General features: G+C 39.4%; 1 protein-coding gene across 1 annotated transcript in view; it reads right to left on the bottom strand.

Moving 5' to 3' along the window:
* Positions 1-2,877: 2,877 nt before the first annotated feature.
* LOC117372242 (neuronal acetylcholine receptor subunit alpha-7) overlaps positions 2,878-19,544 on the bottom strand; it is a 50,976-nt gene continuing 34,309 nt past the window's right edge. The window contains exons 7-11 of the mRNA XM_033968013.2: positions 15,522-15,716; positions 9,587-9,673; positions 9,179-9,288; positions 5,600-5,758; positions 2,878-5,013 (exon numbers count right to left, since the gene is read on the bottom strand). Coding sequence (XP_033823904.1) covers positions 4,627-5,013; positions 5,600-5,758; positions 9,179-9,288; positions 9,587-9,673; positions 15,522-15,716 — 938 coding nt within the window. The 3' untranslated portion in view covers positions 2,878-4,626. The remainder of the gene's footprint in view (positions 5,014-5,599; positions 5,759-9,178; positions 9,289-9,586; positions 9,674-15,521; positions 15,717-19,544) is intronic.

Raw genomic sequence — 19,544 nt, forward strand, 5'->3', positions numbered from 1 at the left:
GTAATACATAACCTATGACCTGTCTATTTACAGCAGATGGCCACCAGGGGGCGACATTCACTTCAAAATTATGTTTCTGAGCAACATTGCCTGTCTTAAAGGTACAGCATGTAACTTTTTGGAGGTGGCAGGCTACGTGCACCTGACTCTATGGAAACAGAAAGTTAAATCCATACTTCAGAACATTCTCCATATAAGTTTTATGTCCTACTGTGGAATACTGTAGGAGCAACATTTCCATGGAAACAGATGCGGCTTTCCTTCAGACCAAGTTAAGTTTGTGGAGAAGCAAACCTGCTTAAGGACGTATGTTTTTAGTGTGCAATAAACACAACGAAAATAAAACAAGTTATAATTTTAGCCTGTTTTGGCCAAAAGGTTACATACTGTGGCTTTAATCACAAATGCAATAGATATAGGCCCATAAACCTTTAAATGACCATTGGCAGTCATAAAACCAATATAGTTTTCTTAAAAAAAGCTAATTTGATATGGTCTGATGTCTGAATCCATGTGTGACATTATAGTTCCTGGTGTTGTCATCATGTGAAATTCCCCTCCTCCCGCATCAGAGAATCATTCAAATCAAAGCAGCTGCAGTCTTATATGAACAGGTTATGTCTGGTTAAAGTTGCAGTAAAAAGTTCCATACACCTTGAGTTTTATAGACTTTTAATTAGCTCACTTTCCTCCAGTCCTCTACCCTTTCTGACCTCTCTGTGAGTCATTGTTATGAAAGCTGCTCTTGAATGCACTTGGCTTGTGTTGTAGCAGCTGCCCCCTGCTCCTCTCTGTGCTACAGCTCCACTCATGAAACTATCATATTTTGGTGTGGGTTTTTTTGTTTGTTTGTTTTTTTGTTTTTGGTCTCACATGTTGCACAGAGTTTATACGGTTTCTTGTGGAATGCTGCACTGTTTAAGATGTTGTCTGAGATTCAGTTCAATGTGTTTTGTATAGCCTAAAATCACAACAGCAGTCTCCTCGCAGGGCGTCACAAAATAGTTGACTTAACCAACAAAAAGTTAGAAAATCAAACAGTAAAGCAGGCTTTGGTCAATAAAAGACAAGCAGATTGACCAGTTCAAATGGATAAGTGTCCCAGAGCGCCCCCTGTTCTTAGACCCTACTTCTCGACTGAACCGGGAATGGACTAGAGCTGAACCAGGCCTAAACCAGTTGGGCTGAACCAGGACTATATAAGGACTGAACCAGGACTGAACCAGGGTGGATAGGCTGTAGAAGTGTCCAGGACTAAACTATGACCGGGACCAAACTAGGACTAAACCAGAACTAAACCAGAACTAAACCAGAACTAAACCAGAACTAAACCAGAACTAAATCAGAACTGAGCCAGAACTGAGCCAGACCTGAGCCAGAACTGAACCCGGACTAAACCAGGACGGACACAATGCTGATACGTTCAGGGCGGAGGCAGGACTAAACCAGGACACAGCCCATTGGTATCTGATTGAAACATTTTAAACTGAGAAAACATGAGTAGTGTTTTGTTATGAACCACACAAATTAAAATTTATGGCCGTTAAAATGGCCGTCTCTGTCTCTAATACCAAAAACACCGTGTCAGAAAGGGCAGAGGAAGCGAGCCTCTCCAGAACAGTCACAAAATGGCAGAGTATTGATGCAGGCTCAGAGAGTATTGACCCAAGGCCAAGCTTTCTCCACCAATCACATCTGAGCAGCTTCTCCTCTCAACCATCTGGTGATCCTTGAATACTTCCTGACTGTGGCATCATGTGGTTTCAAAAATCACAGAAATGATTTTTATATTTGTAACATCGTAATCTAAAATCATTCTAGGAAAATAAAATTGACTCACAAAATTAATAAGAAATTATATTGAGAACACCCCAATAGGCTGCATTGTTGAAAGAACACTACACATGTGTAAGTAAGTAAAATACAGTTACAGGGCTAAAGATACACAATTACAAGAGCTGCTAAATGTGTACTTCAGTATGCATGAAAACTACCTAAGCCTAACGCAAGAAGAAGTTACTTTTGTACGCACATTTTAGTACCATTTAAAATACGTTGAAAAAAGAAAAAAGAAGTTGAATTATGTTGTTTTAAACTACAATGTGTGTATTCTATGAGCCATGCAGTGCCTTTATAAGAATTTGTAATTTTAGAAAGGAGCAGTATTTTGGGACACCTGGGACACTGTGCTGACGATGCTCAGTAACACATATGACTGCACTTTTGCTAGCACAGTCTTCTTGCCTAGGATCCAAAACACACACTTCTCCAATACTTTACTAAGATGTGAGTCTGGACACCGGTAAATCTGCCTGTTTTCAGATAGTGATTGACAGGTGGATTAGCTAATCAGAGACATGCATGGGTTGTCCATATCAAAATGAATATGGCTGCTTATGAGGAAAACAAGAAAGGAAAAAATATGACAAAGAACTGAAAAACATCACATATTTATGTCGAATCAATGAGCAAAGCACTAAATTGTCCGTCTGTTTGTATATGATAGATGAGCTCCTTCGTTTCACGTGTCATTGAACCAATGAATGTGATTGCACGATCATGTTCTGGCTCGAGATGTGAAGTTCAGAGAGAGATCTCTCTGGATTCACCAGGCAACACATCTCCTATAGTATGTCAGCAAATGTGAACTCGTGCTTAATATTTGATCTACTTTCGGTATTGTGTAGTCACATCAAATAAGCAGAGATATAAATCGTAAAGTATTCATGAGTTTCAGCTTCCAGTTATATTTTAATGTTGTTTTTTTTTTCAAAAGTCATAAATTGTTCATCAATATGGCAACGGTCCCAATTTCTATCGTTCTGAAACCAGACAACAGACCTATTTCTCCAGTATTAAAACACAACAAACACAACACCTAAGAAAATATGTTTATTTACAGAATTATATTTTACAAACCACACTTTTCGTCAAATAGGTCGACCATTAGACTTCCTTTCACACATTTTCAGTGTCAGTGCCAAATGTCCTTGATGTTACTTGCTTAACATTTTGTCTGTGTACAAAAATTGAGATTACTTTGCATTTGTGAGTAAATATTTGTGCCTTCTTACATGTGACCCAAATCCATTCTGAATTTGAGTCTGCACCCAAATAAATACATCAATTATTCATTGACTGGATGTTGCAGATCTGCATAATGATAAGAGCTGTACAGTAGAAAGAAAACATTAGACTGACCGTAGACAGACACAGAGATGACAATATTACATTATTTACAATTAAAAGGTAAATTTTAAGGAATACACAGAATCAAATTGAAATGTCAGCTTCAGCTGTGATGTTTCAGACATTCAGGTGAAGTTTTAGTTTGGGTCTAATTGAAACAAATTTTATCTAGTCAGTTTAAAGTTAACTTGGTCAGCAAGATGAATTCTCCAGGGAATCCATGAAGTTAACCAGTGGTTCAGATAAATCGCAGAGTAGCGCTGAGTACTGGATTTAACTAAAGTTTGCTGTTCCACTTTTTCCCAGTCACTCTCAGTGAGAACCACTCCAGATGTATGTGTAGAACTCCATTCAGAAGCCACACAGCTCTATCGGGCCTGAGTCAGGTTAAACTGTCTGAAAATGTAAAATTGTCAAATGGTGGATAATGGAGGCTGTAATTTTAATTTTACTTAAACTAAGATAATGTATCCAGTCACTTTAAGATGGAATATTTTGTTAAAATGTTTGAGATTGAGCTGAAGAAGTTTAGAGAAAGCTTCTACAAAGCCAATGGGGCAGATGAATGATTACCAAATTGAAACAAACTAAACGATCCAGTCACTTTAATGGACACATACTGACTTTATGAGCTTTTAACCATACTTGTCAAAAAAACAAAACAAAACAAAAACAAAAACAAAAAAACAAAAAACCTGGATCAGCAAAAGAAAAATTCAAGTCTGTCAACTTGACAAAAGTTGGCTCCTGTAGTTGGCTCCTCCCTTGAGACAGATATAAGGCAGTGTCCACCTGCCATCGGACCAGAACTGAAGACGCTGCTCGGATGAGCCCCCAAACGTCTTCACTCTAAAACTTTTGTCCAGCTGACAGAATAGAATTTTTCTTTTGCTATGGATCAGACCTGGACGAGTGAGGGAGTGCACAGACATGCCTGGAGTTGTATTTAGTTTCATTCACACTTGTTTCATTAATCCAAAGTTCATTTCAGAGCTCTCAAAAATACTGTTTGCATGTTACCACTTTTATTTTGCGTCACAGGTAAAACTTCTTTTTTAAAGCCCATGAATAATCCCTGGACTTGTTCTGCAATTAAACTGTGTTCATGGCTCTATTAGCAAAGCATTCATGGGGCCTAAGGACTTCATTTGTTTATTTTCCCATTGTTCATTTCTATTGCTGATAGCAGAAGGAGCTCCAATGCCTAAATGCCACATTGGAAACCAATTTGTAGCAAGATATAATATCTGTTTTTAAGATATTTTTTGTTGTGTTTCAGCTGATGAAGTGTGTGGAGATGGCCACTACAAAGTCTGGCGCAGGCATGACATGGAAGATGGATTATCACCTCATTGGAATTTTTATTTGGATCTAGCTGAAACTAAATAAATTATCCAGTCACTTTAAGATTAAAAATATAATTTAAATGTTTGCGTTTCAGCTGAAGAAGTCTTTGGAGATTGCCTCCACAAAGTTAGGTGCAGACATGAGGATCCCGATGGTGCAGAGGATGGTGAAAAGTGAAAATGCCACTAAACAGAGTCGATCGATCACCGCCGCAGCAAACTTCCACTCATTCCCAACAATCTCCTCTTCATCCTGGGACCGGAAACGTCGGGCGATGTACCTCACCTCCTCCAAAATCTGCATAAGCTCCGCCTCCACCAGGGTCCCGCCCATACCCAAGCTCCGCCCACTGCCCCTGAGGACGTCCTCTTCAGGGGACACCATTCGAGAGCACAGGAGCTCCGGGTCAGGGCCGGAGCTGTAGTGCACGCCATCGACGCCACGGAAACCGACGTACAACATGTTTCCATTGGGCATCTGAGGAGAAGAGTGAGAGATTACAGGAGGAAGCATATAGAGTTTTCTCATGATGCTTCATTCTGCAGCACTGTAATTGTGCTGCTCATTTATTCATGGGTTTCAGGGAAACGGCTCCTTCCTAATTTGAAAGAATTGGTATAGCAACGCTCCTCCGCTGTGAGCACTAACGGCAATTCAAACCCAAAAATCATAACTTTTGAACGGGGAAAGGTTCTCACACAATCTAAAAGTCATTTCCGTGAAACTCATGAATAGAAAGAAAACTTGTTTGTGAAAAGCATTCACAGTTTTCACACATTTCATTTTGGAAATAAAAATAAGCACATGTTGTCTTAGTCTTATTTATCAAAACGTTGGTAAATAAGGATTAAAATATTATAAAATTCTTGTTTATATACATATATATTGTATATAATATATTTAATATATTAAATACTAAATAAATATATATATATGAAAATATACAAAAACAATTATATTTCATGCACAATTACTTCAGATATGTTTTTAGTGAAAACATTAACAAAATATTGCACACAACAGAATATTGTCCATTTTTTCAACACATTCCCGTCTGACTCACGGCTGGGTGTCGCAGAGAGGCCTGGCTGACGCTGAGCTCCAGACTGGACAGACTTCCTCGGGGGGGTTTGGAGTTGGGACAGCCCAGTCGGACCCTGCTCTCCCCGGGACGCCGCATCCTCAGGAACCAGGCGCACCAGTTCAACAGCACCACACGGGTCTGAGCAGAAAGGAGACAAAGACCAGGATTATAATGAGACCAAAATGTTTGTGTTTATTTAGTGTAGAATATACATATTTAAATTTTGGCAACCAACAGAAATGCCCCAGAGTTTCATTGAACCCTGCCGTCCATCTGAAATACGACATCATATTCTGTGTATACACTAGTTACAACAGTTAATAATTTAGAGCTGATGTCATCACCATTGTCTGGGGGTGTGATGCTAGCTGTAGGCTCTGCTCTGTCTGAACCTTTATTACTCAAGTTAGACTTTAATCTGAGCTTTATTTTAACACAGTCTGACCAAAAAGAATGGATTTACTTAAAAGTACATGTGAGCTGATTTGTGCTATTTAACAAGTTTTAATTTACTCAGTTTCACAGTTTCTCTCATCTTTTTATTGCAAATCAAACATCAAAACAGGACCTTGACACTCCCATTTACCACTGCCTCCTGAAAATGTCTCACTTAAATCAATTTATATTTTTTTCATAACTTTTTTTGGCTGTGTTTTGCTAATCTTTGCATTGTGTCACCATGGTAACTGCTGAACATTCCACCATAGACATACGCAGAACACCCCCAGTGTGATGTCACAAGTATCAGGAGTAGTAGAAATATTAATACCAGTATAAACAAGACACTAATATTCAAATGTGGCCTTTCTTCAAAACCAAAATCACAATATTATGGATAATTCAACATTATGTCCAACTGTAGACTTTGATATTTATTTATTTCATTATTTACCACTTGAATCGTCACTCATAAAGATTTACCACACTTAACTAACGAAAGCAATAAAAAACCAGCAACAAAAACACAACTAGCTGAAGACTGATGAAATCCAGACCTGTTTTTTGATACGTTGAGTAATCATTTAATGCGGTGTAGTGTTATTAAGTATACATTTCACCACCTTTCACTAGGCCTGTCACAATAACAGTACAATATATCTAGACAATAAATGATAATATTGAAGGAAATGTATGTCTGACACAATAATGCTTAAGCAGAATTATACCCAACAATATTCTCAATTTATAATATGGTTAAAAACTTAATAAATCATAAATAAACATCAGAATGAAACACTGTCGTCAGTTTGTATCTATAATGAGTCACAGAAATTAGTTATTCAAATCTAATCATAAAACAGAAAAATAACAAAAAGTTCCTCACTGGCACAAAGAAAAAGTACCACAATAAATACTGAGCCCCAGAAATGACTGTTCCATCTGACAAAATAACAGTAACTACCCTGAGAGACCTCCCTTTCACTAATATATATTTTTAAAAACAGTTAAAAATAGTAGTGTGCAGCCCTACTTATTCTGTGAATTAAACCTGTTAAATGACCTCCACGCCCTGCTGCTCAGACTACACAATACACAATAGACAATACACAATACACACTAGAGAGGTGGAGGCAGCTGCAGCAGAAATACATAAAAACTAATAATAATAAAAGTTGTGGCAGTGCAGGGCTCAAAGGAAATCTTCTGCCACACTTGAGACAGATACTCATTAAATATTTAGTTCTGAAGATACAAAGAGAAAGAAAGGATTTGGGCCAGTTATTAAAACATACGGTTGGTCTAAAAATGGGTGAACTTTAAGGTGCTGTACCTGATTTTTTGTCTTGAATGAAAAACACAACTACTTTAAATGGTGTTCAGTGGTCCAAAGTAATTCCTCACTTACCTTTTACTCAGAGCCTCCTAATTATTCACCACAATGAGTTTAGAAGCTCTTCTCACAACTTTCAGAGACTGGAGGAAGTTTTGCCGTTAATAAAACACTTTATAATTAGATGCAGGCAGTGCCCAGCAGAGCGGACATATTTTGACCTCAAGAACTGCTTATACAACACAAATTTTACTAAACTACATTAAAAAATCAGGTACAGGACCTTTAAAAGAGTCTTTTGTGAGGTTTTATCATTGTAATAACGATGTCCTCTCATTATGAACTTGCTCAATGTTATTTTTCATTTGGTGCATGCATGTTTGAGTAATTCTGTGTTGTTCTGCATTTGAGCCTTGAGTGCTCAGAAAATTTCTGTTTTCACCTACCCCCTATCTCCGCCTATTTTTCAATGTACTTATTTGAGATGATTAAAGAGATTCAGACTCTAAATCATACGTGTAGGGTTAAAAAACTTCACAGCCATTTTGCAACAAGTAACTGAAAATGTGCTGTTTGTTATATTGAAAATCTAAAATGTAAAAATCAGTTCTGTATTTTTGAGCAGAAAGTTAATGGACTTGTTTCTATTATTAAACCATTTTATCCACCAAGCCTCTGAGTCCAGTGTGTACCCTGCCTTAGTCCTGACTATAATTTTCCACTTTACTGTGACCTCTACTACTCGACTACCTTCTGAAATAACCCCAAGTCAATTTTAAATGTCCAAACCTCCTATAACCCATTTTAATTAAGCCCTGACCAGTTTTCTTTCATTCTTATCAAATTGAATCAGCTGCAGCTATTACAGCCTCATACATAAATGTCCCCACAACAGTATGAAAGCAGGCGAGTGGGTCACACAGAGCCCTTTGGGACCGGAGCAGAGAGAAATTCAATTATGGTGGACTTTGGTTGCCAGGTAAGGGCTTTTTCAAGCTTCTATTTCTCTGCAAAATGGAGCTGGCCAAAAAGTATATTTATTTTGGTTGGATAAGAATTGGTCTTTGGGAGAATTAGCAATTTTATAGGACTCAACTTGGCTTGATGAATAGATAGGTAGGAGTAGTGAGGGGTCCCGCGGGGTCTTAGATATGGATGGACCGATACAGATACTGGCGCCGATACTGAAAGTTTTGCTGGATTGTGTATCAGTTCCTTAATATTGGTTAAGTTGATATCCTGGTAAGTCTTTAATTGGACATAATAAGACTATTTAAAGGCTGATTTTGACCTAGAACATCTCATAATGTTTGAACTTTTATTCATATGAAGTTCCTTAGTAGACATTTGAAGGATAAACACAGTTACAACACAACTGGATCTCTTGTAGAATCAGTTAACTGTGTTTTAAGGAAATAAGTATCATTCTCTCAAGAACCAATATTGTTATCAGAACTGAAAAAGCTGATTCGTGTAAGACTAGGGAAATAGTAATGTTTTAAAGGTCTTAAAGAATCAGGAAGTGCGCAGACAGCATACTCATTGTTGTTAGCATTACCGTGATGGCAAAACTCTAAAAGATGTGGAAAGTGAGTATAAACTCCTCAAGGTGAATAGTTAGGAAACTTGGAATGGAAGTAAATAAGGAATAACCAATACAAACTGTTTAAAATTCAGTTTTGCATGTTTTTCAGACAGTGATGATGCAGCGCCTCTTAAATAGTACTCAAGAAAACAACTAGCATGTACCACTGAGAGGATAAAACAGAACAGAGAGTGAGACGTACCCACTGTGGCATGTGCCCTCCGTCCGGGTCGTGGTGGTGGTACTGCAGGACCAGGACTGTGGCGATGACAGACAGACCCACTATCACCATGGTGGTCGCAAAGTACTGGGCTGAACCAGAGCACAGGGAAAATCTCAGACAGAGGAAAGTCAGCTAGATTCACAGTTTTTGAAAGAAAAATGTTGAGCTTGAGCTACAAATGTTATGGGTTAAACTGATCTAAACCATCAATGAACTATTAAATTTGTGGAACCATTCACAACTAAATAATGATCAGGGTCAACATTTGTGGGTTTTCACTTTGGATATTTCTTTTAAAACAACATATAGCTAGTAGTCGTAGTTGTAGTAGAAGTAGTACTAGTAGCAGGTAGTAGAAGTAGTAGCAATATTAGTATAAACCAGTACCTATGAGAGGGACAGAGTCAGATGTGGCCGGCATGATCTCAGCGACGAGCAGCATGAAGACCGTGAGAGACAGCAGCACTGTGATCCCTGTGAACATATACATATATACATATATACATATATACATGTATACATATACTCACATGTTCATATCCATATACCATACTGTTAGCTCAGAGACGCTCATATTTCATATTTTATTATTTGTCCTGGCAGTAGTTTTATTATGGCTTTTAAATGGATGATTGAGACTGTGTTTTTATTTTGTTTTGAAATTTATTGGATCTGCAGCAAGTGTATAATTTCCCTTGAGGTTGAATAAAGAATTTCAATTTTCTGATGGGGTAACATTTACAAAGACAAATATAAGAGCAAAACCATGTCCCTTTAGCCATTTTAAAGACACTCAATGTTGCTTCACATCTAGTCTGTGAGATACATTTCTACTTTCACTTGGAGGAAATCTGTTGATTCTCTTCATTTAAGGTGTGTTCATGCCCCACCTCCTCTCTAAGCAACTAAAGATTTGAACAATGAATGTGAATTTAAATGATGTGTACATAATCAGGGACCTCCGTCTACAGCCTTTACTACCTCAACTATTGGATCTGAAAACCTACAAGTGTTCATTCATTCATTTATTCATATATTCATTTATACAGGGCACTTGGGCTCTCTTTTTCATGGGTGCCCTGTTTAAAATACAATGCAAACAGTAACATGCCTCTTGACTGTTTAACATAAATGTCAAGGGTCAAGGGTCAAAGTTTAATATATGCCCCTCCCTCCACTTAAATCTACCCCTGGGTCAATCCCAGAAACCACAGGCAACAATGACCTGATGAAGACGACAGCCATAAAACATGTAATAAAACCTTTCAATAGAGCAGACATTACACTGGCACTGAGCTGGCATCTGTTATATTGGGTTTATTTTGGATTATTAAGAAATCAATCCAAAATAGTTTGGCTTTTGGGCATGGCAAATAAGGTTATACTTGTTATTTTATAAAGGTTATATACGGTTATAAATGTTACACAGTTACAAACCAGTACCTCCAGGCAGTTAGCAACCTTTGGTAATTATTTTCAGAAATGTAATTGCATATTTCAGACCTATAATTTCATTTTTTTTGGGAAGAGAGACTTTTAAACTCTGTTTTTTTTGTTTTTTTGGTGTGTTTTTTAAAAATAAAAAATAAATGCACAATGGTACTTTTCTGATGGCAGGTCCACCATTTTCATGTCTCTGTGATGTTAATGCTTTGCCTATAGCATTCAGTCAGATCTGTGGAGAGGCAAGCACAGTCACATGAAGAACAATTCATGGTTTTCAATGTTTTTCTAAAAACATATGACATGTGATGATGATCATTCATAAAATGTTGAATGTGATACTGTGGAACATTCCAAGCAAAGCAATAACATCTCAAAGGACACCAGGAGGACACCAGACACTGTCTGGAAAAGAGTCACTAGATTTGTGTAAAACTAATATGTAAAGTGGTTATGTGCAATAAAATTATGTTTAGGCTTTGAAACTTACTCTCATATTTTTTCCACAGCAGAAGCTTTTTAGTGTTGATGAAAAGTGATCAAATCATATTTTTGAGAAAATGAACCTGTTACTTTTTATATATACCATTTTATACTGTCTACTCTACACAATTACATCCAGGCCATATGCCACATCATATATCCTTAAAAGGTTCAAAGTTAAATAAGTAGACAGAAACAATCTTTAGTTTCCCACAGTCCTGTATTGTCTTAAATGAATCAAACACAGAGCAGAGGGACAGTGGTAAACAGTCTGTTTTGAGCTGGACAGTGTGAAGAGTCCAGTGCAGAAGGTCTGGTCTGTGCCTGTGGACACAGGAATAACACATCATCACCACATGATTATCTAGTTCACACATGTAAATGTACTCGTCGCTACTCTGTAATACAATAATGAACTAGGACAGAATCATTGTGAACAATACAGAAAAGTACATGCAGAAAGAATACTCACCATGTGCTGCTCTTTGTCATTCAGTCAAAGGCATCAGGTACAAAATCCTCCTCCAGCTACACCGGATTCAAGTGACAAATGTTAATTATAAAGCATATATTAAAAATAATAATCCTGTTCAAATGATTTTTGGCTGACTTTGTTCATCTGCAGGGATTTCATCGTCTCACTGTTTTTGTTTTAACTGATACACTGCAAAAATGGTGCTCCACAAAATCACTAACAAACACCAACTGTTCCCAGCAGCTGCAGCAGCGCTCTAGATATCACTCTTTCATGTTTGCAGACTCTGTGGAGGCAACACATTCAAATCTCAGAACAATACCCACACTCTTGCAGACGGACAGTCATGCTATGTTAATGTAAAATGTGTGTTTGCACTTTGAGCATCCGCACTCAGGCCATGGTTTCACTGATGCTTCTGTACAAATGAGGTGAACGGGGTGGAGTGTGAGGGGCAGACAGTTTTATGGTGAGTCTATACTGGATCTATAAGAGGATCTATAAGAGGGCGCGTCCAGCTTTAGTGCTCTTATCTGGGTCTTGAACGCAAAGGATGTAGGCATTTTGTGAAGTGAGAATGACAATAGTACATTATTGCATTATACATTACTGCACGTCACCAGACAACCTATCTCAGTCAAAAGTGAAATCAATCTGAAGTCATAACAGTGGAGTAACATCTGTGCAATGTTTAATCAGTAATTGTAAATCGTAGTAACAGCAGTATTTGAACATACTCTACATATGACCCATTTCTGTCACATAGCACTTGAAATTACAGAGGTCACTGAAGGCAGCACTCACTCAGTTTTTGAAGGTTTTGGAACACAAAGCTGCACATTTACCTAGTTTGCACTGAAACAGCCAAACATCACTATGAACAGTAGACAACACTATTAAAACGCCACATGCACAGTTTAGTGTTTAGTTCCGCTTTAATACATCCCCTTTAAAACAACCCAACATACAGAATTTTAAAACACACTTTTCTATCATGTTCGATGTCACTATGACCCATTCACTCTCCTGTCCTTCTTTCACCCTCCTCTCCTCCTCCTCTGCTCCTCTGATCCTCCTCTCCCTCTCCCTCTCTCCTCCTCCTCCGCTCCTCTGATCCTCCTCTCCCTCTCTCCTCCTCCGCTCCTCTGATCCTCCTTTCCCTCTCTCCTCCTCCTCTGCTCCTCCTCTCCCTCTCTGCTCCTCCTCCGCTCCTCTGCTCCTCCTCTCCCTCTCTCCTCCTCCTCTGATCCTCCTTTCCCTCTCCTCCTCCACTCTTCTGACCCTCCTCTCCCTCTCTCCTCCTCCCCCACTTCTCTGCTCCTCCTCTCCCTCTCTCCTCTTCCGCTCCTCTGATCCTCCTCTCCTCCTCCGCTCCTCTGATCCTCCTCCTCTCCCTCTCTCCTCCACCCCTACTCTCCTTCTCCTCCGCTCCTCTGACCCTCCTCTCCCTCTCTCCTCCTCCTCCACTTCTCTGCTCCTCTCCCCCTTTCCTCCTCTCCCTCTCTTCTCCTCCACTCCTCTGATCCTCCTCTCCCTCTCTCCTCCACCCCTTCTGTTCTCTGATCCTCTGACCCTCCTCTCCCTCTCTCCTAGTCCTCTTCTCCTCCTCCACTCCTCTGATCCTCCTCTCCCCCTCCTCTCCCTCTCTCCTACTCCTCTGATCTTCCTCTCCACCTCCTCTCCCTCTCTCCTAGTCCTCTTCTCCTCCTCCTCTGATCCTCTTCTCCCTCTCTCCTCCACCCCTTCTCTCCTTCTCCTCTGCTCCTCTGATCTTCCTCTCCTCCTCCTCTTCTCCTCCCCCTCCGCTCCTCTGATCTTCCTCTCCCCTCTTCTCACTCTCTCCTCCTCCTCTCCTCTTCTCCTCCTCCTCCTCCTCCGCTCCTCTCCTCCTCCTCTGTCTTTACATCCCAGCTGACATTCAGGTCCTTTTGTGAGCAGCTCAAACCCTCGCGGCGACATTCACATTCCAGATAGTTTATAGACGCAAAATCCACTGGAAGCATCTTTCACTGAGAGGAAACAGGCAAAAATCTCCTGCTATGTTTCAGGCCAAAATCAATAAATCGAAACCGGTCTTACAGGTTTGAAACATGCTGCACAAAAGGGTCCCGGGTACAAGCAAAAACAGGACAAATGGGGTTGTGAGATTACATTCTGAGTAGAAAGAAGGTATTCAAAAGCTTGCAGTGGATATTTGAGAGAGATTGAGAGAGAAATTGTTCATGTAAAGTCAAAAAAACAACTAGATTACATTATTCTTCATTCTATAATTCCTGAATATTCACCACAGAACAGCCCTATGGCACTGTGTGAGACTACAGGTGTGTGTTTTAAGTGCTAATGTTTGAGATAAAGCTGAGTCCTGAGGGGCTTTGACACATACACAAACTGTGAGAATGCATAAAACCAACAATAATGACAATTTACACTGTTAATCACAGTCGTAGATTCTTTCTATGAGTAAAATGGGATAGTATGAATAAATGCCTTTCAACCAATCACATGCAAAGATATTCAAGATACTGGTGGTGAACTGTTAGTTTAGTCTCCCATATGCATATTTACAAACTCCCTCTCCTTCAGAAGATGTCATTGTTTTTGTGCCTGGGCCCATTTACAACAGCGGGAGCCACGCCAGATGGATTCTCGTGAGATTATGAACTCACAAATATTGTGAGAATTCATCTTGCTGACTAGGTTAAAAGAAAACCCCATAGAGACTGGAACTAGCCGGCTCCACTGTGCAAAAACCCAAAAAGTTCAATTCATATATAACATTTGAAAAAAAAAAAAAGAAAACTACGAAGGAAACATGGATAGAAAAGCCCAAAAGGATCAATTTAATGAATGTGGAAAAGTTGAGGAGACGCCCATGTTTCAACCAGCAGACACTCCCTTCAAGCAGGTCACAAAGCCTGTCTATTCAAAATACTCATTGTCTATGTCTAAATCACACCATGGAAGTGACTAAATAAGGAACTAAACCAAGACTAGACCAGGACCAAACAAGGACAAGTATGGACTAAATGTTATATATATTATTATATAAACTTGATATGCGAGGACAGTATGTAACTGTCTGGAGGTGGCATGTAGCATTCCATGGAAACAGAAAGTTAAAACCATACTTTGGAACATTCTTCATAGAGACCTGGAGGTTTATCTCACACTGTTTAAGATTATAGCCTAAGGAACAAATGGAACAAAACAAAAAACAGAAAGGAATTTCTGTGGAAACAAGCAGAGCCCTCCTCCAGGCCAAATAAGAGTCAGGTTTGTGGAGATTCATGCCTGCTCATAGTAAGGACACAGGTTTTTCCAGGTTTTTGCAAAAAATGTCAACAATTTAGCTATTACTTTTTGTCAATAATAATGGGCTTATTACCATAAATTGGTTAGATCCCATCTATGTTTTAAACCAGAGGAGCCCAATTTTATTTTATTTTTTTAACCAAGGGCCACATCTCAAAACATATTCGAAGCGGAGGGCCACAGACCAGTGTGATGCTTTAAGCACAGCTTTGACTGAGCCGCTGTATATTAATAAGACTAATAAGACACATTCATTTTAGGTTTGTATCACACTGCAAATGTGATGTTTGAGGTTATGGTGGTAGAAGTTGTTTAATTTGCTGTTAAAAGTACTGCTTATGATCAACTGGGCTGGTTCAGCAGGAGACCTGAGGGCCAATAAAAACTAGTCTGAAACTAGGGGTGTCCAAACACAGCAGAGTCGGTTTGTGCCAAACGGAAAAGATGCGAGAGGAGCACAGCTGTGGCCTCTCCTTCAGCCGGGCCTCCCTCTCACATCTCTCTCATCTGACATCAAACAAGCTCGACACCGGCCCACAGATGGTGCCAACCCACAGGGAAATCCCCCGTGTTACCAATTACCACACCTCCTGCCTGTGTCGTTATTACCCAGTGAGATCTTTTCTCCGGAGTCAGCGGGCAGCAGGAACACGAGCAGAGCCAGAGTGGAGATGAGCACACAGGGGATGAGCAGGTTCAGACCGTAGTACAGAGTCCTCCTCCTCATCACCACCGTAAACGTCACGTCTGGATATGGCTCTTTGCAGCAGTCGTAGAAACGCTCATTCCTCCGGCCCGGGACCTCTGAGGCAAAGATTAGACACAAAAAACATGTTCAGCTCTTTTGTACATGGTCCTGACAAATAAACAAACTAAACTAATAATGACATTTTATCAGGAGTCTAGTGTGTTCACAGACTATCACCAGAATACACAGAATACACAGAATACACAGAATACACAGAATACACAGAATACACAGAATACACAGAATACAAAGAATACATTAAACATCTGAAATGATAAGTGGAGCAGATGGGAGACTGCTGAAAATACCAGAGGGGCAACAGAGGGACAACAGAGGGACAACAGAGGTGCCACAGAAGGGCAACAGAGGCTCTAATTTATGCTGTTGTTATGAATGACTGTATTTGTGAGAGTAAATACGGGACAACAAATGGAAATGCTACAATTCAAAGTGTTTAAGGGATGATGTATGTTCAGTGACATGCTCTGTCCCAACCAAAGAAACAAACAGGTCCCAATATATCACAAATATAATAATATTCAGACTTCTGTAGCCCCAGAGCTGACTGATTGAAGAGAGGCTGCAAATGCCATCACCACATTCATAAAAGGTGGGGGAAGTGTCTTACCCAAGGACGCAACAACACTTAAATGAAGATGGGATTGAACTACTGTCTTTGTGGTGCTGGGAAAACACTCTAACCACCCTGTCTTTCAAAATAGTGTAAGAGCTTTATGATATCTGCTGAGGAGCCATATCAGGAGAAACTTGAGTAATTGATATCAACTCCTTCAGCACTAAAAGTAAAATACAATAAAAAAAAAAAAAACAGACAAAGAGTCCATCTGGAAGCACACTCATTTTTCACACATTGTCACTCCATCGTGTTTGTCCCAGCAGGGCCACTGTACATAACTGATAAACTGATAAAAAAGGTCACTGTTTAAATATAATACATTTAAACTTGATCTTTATTCTACAAAAGGTTTCATGATAAGATAACAAAGGTTAAACCTACTGTACGAAAGCAGCTAACCACAAGAGTCAATGCATGAAACTATAAAAGGACTTAATGTTGCTTATCTATTCACTGTTCTCACTTGTTTTGGTACTTTGGGTATCTTGAGGCGCTATAGAAATCCAAAGATTGATTGATTGAACAGGTACTTAATAACAATACTAAGCATAAGCTGTATAACACTGAAATGTGAAAATGTATGAACATTTTTATTATACTAATATCGTTTTTTCAATTAGCAGTTTAGCTTGGGTGTTCTGAAAAGGCCACCATTTTCAATAAAATCAATAATACAAATTTGGTTCATATATTTTCCAAAATGTTAGACACTTACAGCCCAAAGACACACCCACAGAATATCTAGCAAAGGTTTAACTCAGGCTAAAACTCAGAGAAAGAGGAGACGGTTATATGAAAACTCACATCCCACTAGACCCGCACAAGAGCCACATCTAAAGCTCCAATGACAGAAAAGTAATTTATTCCTCCACAGTAGAGGTCTTTAAACGCCTCTCTGAGAACTGATTCGCCTCACACATAATGAGATGGTCCCGGTGTCTTTCAAGAGGAATTATCTGTCTGAAGAATGTAAACGTTATGGATTCATAAAGGCTGCATCATAAGAATACATTTATGACTATGTGAAGTGACACTCTAATCACCGAGGTCTGTTAAATGAGGCTAAAGGTATGTTCACACTTGGTACACACATCACGTCAAAATTCAGACTTAACTTGGACTGAGCCTGGATTGAACCTGGAATAAAACAGGATCAAAACAAGTCTGCATCAGGACTGAACTGGGCCATGCAACCAGGTCAATGCCCAACCTTGTCTTGGAAGCTAAACAGGGTTGGGCCTGGTTAATACTTGGATGGGAGACCAGTGGGAATAGCAAAGGCTGTTGTGTCCTCAGGCAAGACACTTCCCCCACATTGCCTAGTATGAATGTGGAGTGTGAGTGAGTGCTGGTGATGGGCAGAGGGACCAATGCTGAAAAAACTGGCTGTCTTGCTTATGTCAGTCTGCCCCGGTGCAGCTGTGGCAACAACAAGAACTTTCCACCACTGAAAATAGAAAGAATGACTAATTCACAAAAAAATGTTAAAGGGGCTTTGAGCGTCTAGAAAAGCGCTATCCATGGTTTTCAGAATGATAAAAAGTTAGGACCTTGCCATAGCAATGAATAATTCAAAACAGAATATATCTTTTATATGGTCCTCAAAATGGCACAATATAACAAGAAACTGAAACCCATGAATAATGCATTATTATCCATTATCCATATTATCCATTTTATTATTTGCTTAAGTTTTCTTCATTTGCATTTGACTGGTGTAAAACTGTGATAACTACCACAGGTAAATGGATAAATGGTCATGGTCACATTTTTATATAGCGATTTTCCATCAAGTCACTCAAAGGGCAGACACTAGCGGGGGTGGACATTTTTACTTTTACTTTTACAGTAAGACTATCATTAATTGCAGTTATTTGGACCACTGTGACACAATACCAATATAGTTCCATGTCTATGATGCAGTACTTGTCTGTTGAACTTGGTGCTCCTCGTTGAGCCTGTATATTTCCTGGTTACTCTCCTGATTAATCCCCATAAAAAAACCCTCCATCTTTTACCTCACTGCTCCTCGCCTGGCTGCCTGCGTTTGCCCTGTTCACTGCTACACACCTCACTACACTGGTTTCCATCTAGACTCTCTGACATAGAAATAAATGGGGGGCTGCGCGGTGGAGATTTTCAATTAGTTTTGATATGAACGGCCCATTGGCTCCTCTCAGGGGGGGGGCGGGTGGGCCGGGTCTTTCATTTCCTTCCCCATAACGGAGCCCTTTCATCGGGTACACACTCTAGAGTCTACCCTTTGAGAACACTGCATGGAGACCTGTCATACATATACTTTATACTTGGGGCTTTGATGTGAGGGGCTGCACAGAAGATTAGTGGTTTGCATTAGCACAGTGCAGAATTTCAAAATGTGACACAACAAGTTTTGATATTAAGCTTTAACATAGAAACATGTCATGGGCAGTTTAAGGCTTTGAAGTGAAATAGGTGGTAATATTACATGCAGACAGCACAATGGACAGCACTGTCACTCACAGCTGGAAGGTTGCTGGTTCAATTCCTGGGTTATTACGAGTTTGCATATTTTTCCCTTGTACAGTCAATAACACAAGAATACAAATTTTCCTGATTGGCTACTCCACCTGTCAATCACACCCATCTGAACTCAGTGCCCAGACTCACATCTTCGTAAAGTATTGGGGAAGTGTGTATTCTGTATCCCAGGCAACTGACAAGTGCATACTGTCACTGTCCTTGAGCAAGACACTTCACCCGCCTTGCTATGTATCAATTAATAAAACATAAATTAGAATGACTGATTTCCGATGTCGCTGGCAGATACAATGGTCTGGAGAGATGAGCGAGGATTTGTCATTTATGTTCAAGTATTTCAGTTGTGTTTGAGTGTACACACTGTGAGGTGATGAAACTCAGAAAGAAGCACATCCCTAAGTTTTATTCAAAATATAAATTTGTGTTATTGCTTCAAGCTGAAAAAAGGAAAATAATTTGTCACCTTGGTGCTTATTTGAAATGGGCCCGTGCTTTATATTGATGGGAAAAAGTGTTTTGTAGTGTGTGTCATTTTGTCAGAAATTGATTGATTGGTTTATTTCTAGTTAGTGCCAAGAGAAAAGAATAATCATGTTTACTACATGTACATTGTAAACAAAAGAAAAGCACATCTCTCGAAAGGGAGTGGGAAGAAGAAAAACTTATATTAACCCACCCCTGTTCATATCATAGCTTCAAAAATGATGTGGTTGCTTTTGTACATTGA

This window comes from Periophthalmus magnuspinnatus, chromosome 6 (assembly GCF_009829125.3).
Source record: "Periophthalmus magnuspinnatus isolate fPerMag1 chromosome 6, fPerMag1.2.pri, whole genome shotgun sequence".
In the NCBI taxonomy this organism is placed as follows: domain Eukaryota; kingdom Metazoa; phylum Chordata; class Actinopteri; order Gobiiformes; family Gobiidae; genus Periophthalmus; species Periophthalmus magnuspinnatus.